General features: G+C 38.0%; 1 protein-coding gene across 1 annotated transcript; it reads left to right on the top strand.

The window, feature by feature from the left end:
- The first annotated feature begins 1147 nt into the window (after positions 1–1147).
- Positions 1148–2128, top strand: LOC103523069. The gene is made up of 2 exons (XM_008488144.2): positions 1148–1263; positions 1624–2128. The coding sequence occupies exons 1-2, from the start codon at positions 1233–1235 to the stop codon at positions 1896–1898; spliced, it is 306 nt and encodes a 101-aa protein (XP_008486366.2). The 5' UTR covers positions 1148–1232; the 3' UTR covers positions 1899–2128.
- Positions 2129–2678: the final 550 nt, after the last annotated feature.

The following is a 2678-nucleotide window of genomic DNA, read 5'->3' as shown; positions in this document are numbered from 1 at the left end:
TATATCCATTCATTGGGTGCTCGCGGCTATCGGCGCAGGACCCCGGTTACACTTACTGAATGGAGGATGCAAAGCTAATGCTTATCGAGTTATCTATGATGCATATATCGAATGAATAACCCAAGTGTTCTACACATGCATCCAGGGGTCATAATGCTTCTACAAACAGTCCACGCACCCCGACACACCGGTCTTCATTATGGGTTGAGTAGATGGTTGGACTCTTCTTTTTGCTCAGCACAATAAGGGGCCTGTTTTAATCGGCCTGACTTTTCAGGAAAACTGAGGTCGTCATCCGATTGACGATAATAATACTAGTTTAAGAGTTTAATGTAACTCTTAATTTTAAGGTTCGCAAACCGATCCTATGACCCTAATTTGGGTACGGGAGAGACATAAAATTGGTCCGCTCGCTAGAAACTAGTGACGATGATGGGACGGTGAAACCCCTTCTTCTTCTTCTCTTCTTCTTTTTTGAGAAGAGTAAAACCCTTTAACCTTAATATTGAATGCAATGGGTTTGACGTCCCATGAATGTGGTAACCAACCCCCACAAATCCTGTTCCAAAATGTTGACTCTGCATCGTTATAGCTAATCTTAAATTACCGATCCTACCGACCGTTCTCACGTGTGGTCGTGTTTTCCGTTATCATGGACGCTCGGAATGGGTAAAAGGTGGACCTTTTCTCTTTCTTCAAATAACCAAAGTGTATTAAATAAATAAACATCTGTAATATAATTCTTAAAATTTAGCCCCGTGCTGGCTGCGAGTGACAGGCATCACCACAATCTCGCAGATTTTTCTACTATTTTCTAAAGTTTCATAGTTCGGTCGGACCAATCCAACACTCCCATCGCGGACGAAATTCACTATTACAGCGCATAAGCTAAGGAAAGGCCCCGCTTGAAATAGGATTATCTCGATCGAAACAAGAGTCTTTCCCATCGAAAGAGATAGACAAAGACATCATCCGACAAATAAAATGAATAATAATAAAAATTCAAAGGTAAAAACCAAATGCTGCAATTTACTTTGGAATAGCTAAAAAGAAGAACTAGTTACGCCTGTCTCATAAATACCCCAATTTATTCTATATCATTTGTGCGAATTTTGGCAAACATGTTCATAAATACCCCAACTTATCCTAAATCATTTGTGCGAATTTCAGTGTTGAGAAGAATACGTTGGGTTCTGCTGGATACTGATCAGAACCAGAGCTACAGATTGGTTATGTCGTGTGAAAATATGGACGGATTCCTTTGTAAGTAGTGTGCTTAAAAATGCAACCTTTTCTTCTATTGCATACGTTGGTATCTGTACAAAGGTTTAAAGGCTAGAAAAATATGAATCATAATATGAAGGTTGCTCTTTGTTTTGGATTTCGTAGTTCGAGTCGTCCATGTCAAGTTTTATTAAGTTATAAAGTTTATCAAGGTGTAAAAAAAAAGAAAAAACTGGGAAACGATATATTTTGTGAAAATAATTCAAATAAATAATATGCTTACTTACTCCATAATCTTCACAGACCACGAGGGGCCTTGGCTTCCCACGCCTATTTTGAACACGGTAAAAATCTTTTCCCTCTTTACAAATAAGCACTACCTATTGTTTGTGTTTTCAGACAATGGCTACCCACAGATCCAGCTGCTCGTGAAACGGTCTGCCATTGACAAATTCAAGGCGTCCAAATGCAAAGAACTCGCCATCTACGAGAAACTATCCGAAGTTCTTGCCAAGCAGAGCATTAACATCGACAGTGTTGAGTGGCAAATAATTCAGCAAAATAGAACTTGCCCTAACGAGGTGGTATTCAACAGCATCAAGTGGGAGACCTGCAAGTGTCAAATATCTGGAACTCCAGCCTCCTTCAAGTCTGCTGTACGCGGATACTACTAGACAACTAGACCATCGCAGAAGCTAAAAGACAACACAAAATTATTCTTGTAAAAGAGAATACAAAATTATTCTTTTAGACCAATCATATTATATGTTTTATCGTTCGATCACTCTCAAGACTCTTGGTATTTATTTACACTCTAAGCAGCAAGGCCATGTGTGAAGACTCTTGAGATCTTGAACTAGAGTTGAAGCGCCTTACCGAAAAATTGTATCTAATTTATTTCAAAGAAAAATTGTTGAGAAGGATATTTTTGTCTTGAAGAAGGAGAAGACTTCTTACTGATCTAGGCCAAATGAAACGGCTATCAATGTCAATTTTACTATAGAGCTATGCTTAGATACAATGAAATATACGAGCTTTTACAGTTCTTAATACAAATGTATGTATCCATTTTCCTCAAATGTTTCACAGCCTTTATAGTATTTACTAGTTTCCAGATGAAAGACTTGTACTTTGTACATCTACATCCCCAGACAATCTAGACTAAATGATGTGACGAGATTTTTTGGCTCAAAGCAGGAGGTGGTACCTTTTTTCGGGGGGATAATTTCATTAGTTTTTTTTTTTTTTTTTTTTTTTTTTCTTTCGTAACCATTGATAGTTATTTCAGGGACGAAGCTACCTTTCACCTGGTATGAAATATCTTGAAAAGCTTATTTATCTAAAAATGTCATACAAAGCTCCTTTTGGGCGGACGAAACTTTTTTTTTTTAGATAAATTTGATAGAGAGAAATGTAACCACGAAGCAGGGTCGTATTTTGCCGAGGGGGGGGGT

Source organism: Diaphorina citri, unplaced genomic scaffold, assembly GCF_000475195.1.
Source record: "Diaphorina citri unplaced genomic scaffold, Diaci psyllid genome assembly version 1.1 scaffold14759, whole genome shotgun sequence".
NCBI lineage: Eukaryota > Metazoa > Arthropoda > Insecta > Hemiptera > Psyllidae > Diaphorina > Diaphorina citri.
This window is presented reverse-complemented; position numbering and strand designations above follow the sequence as displayed.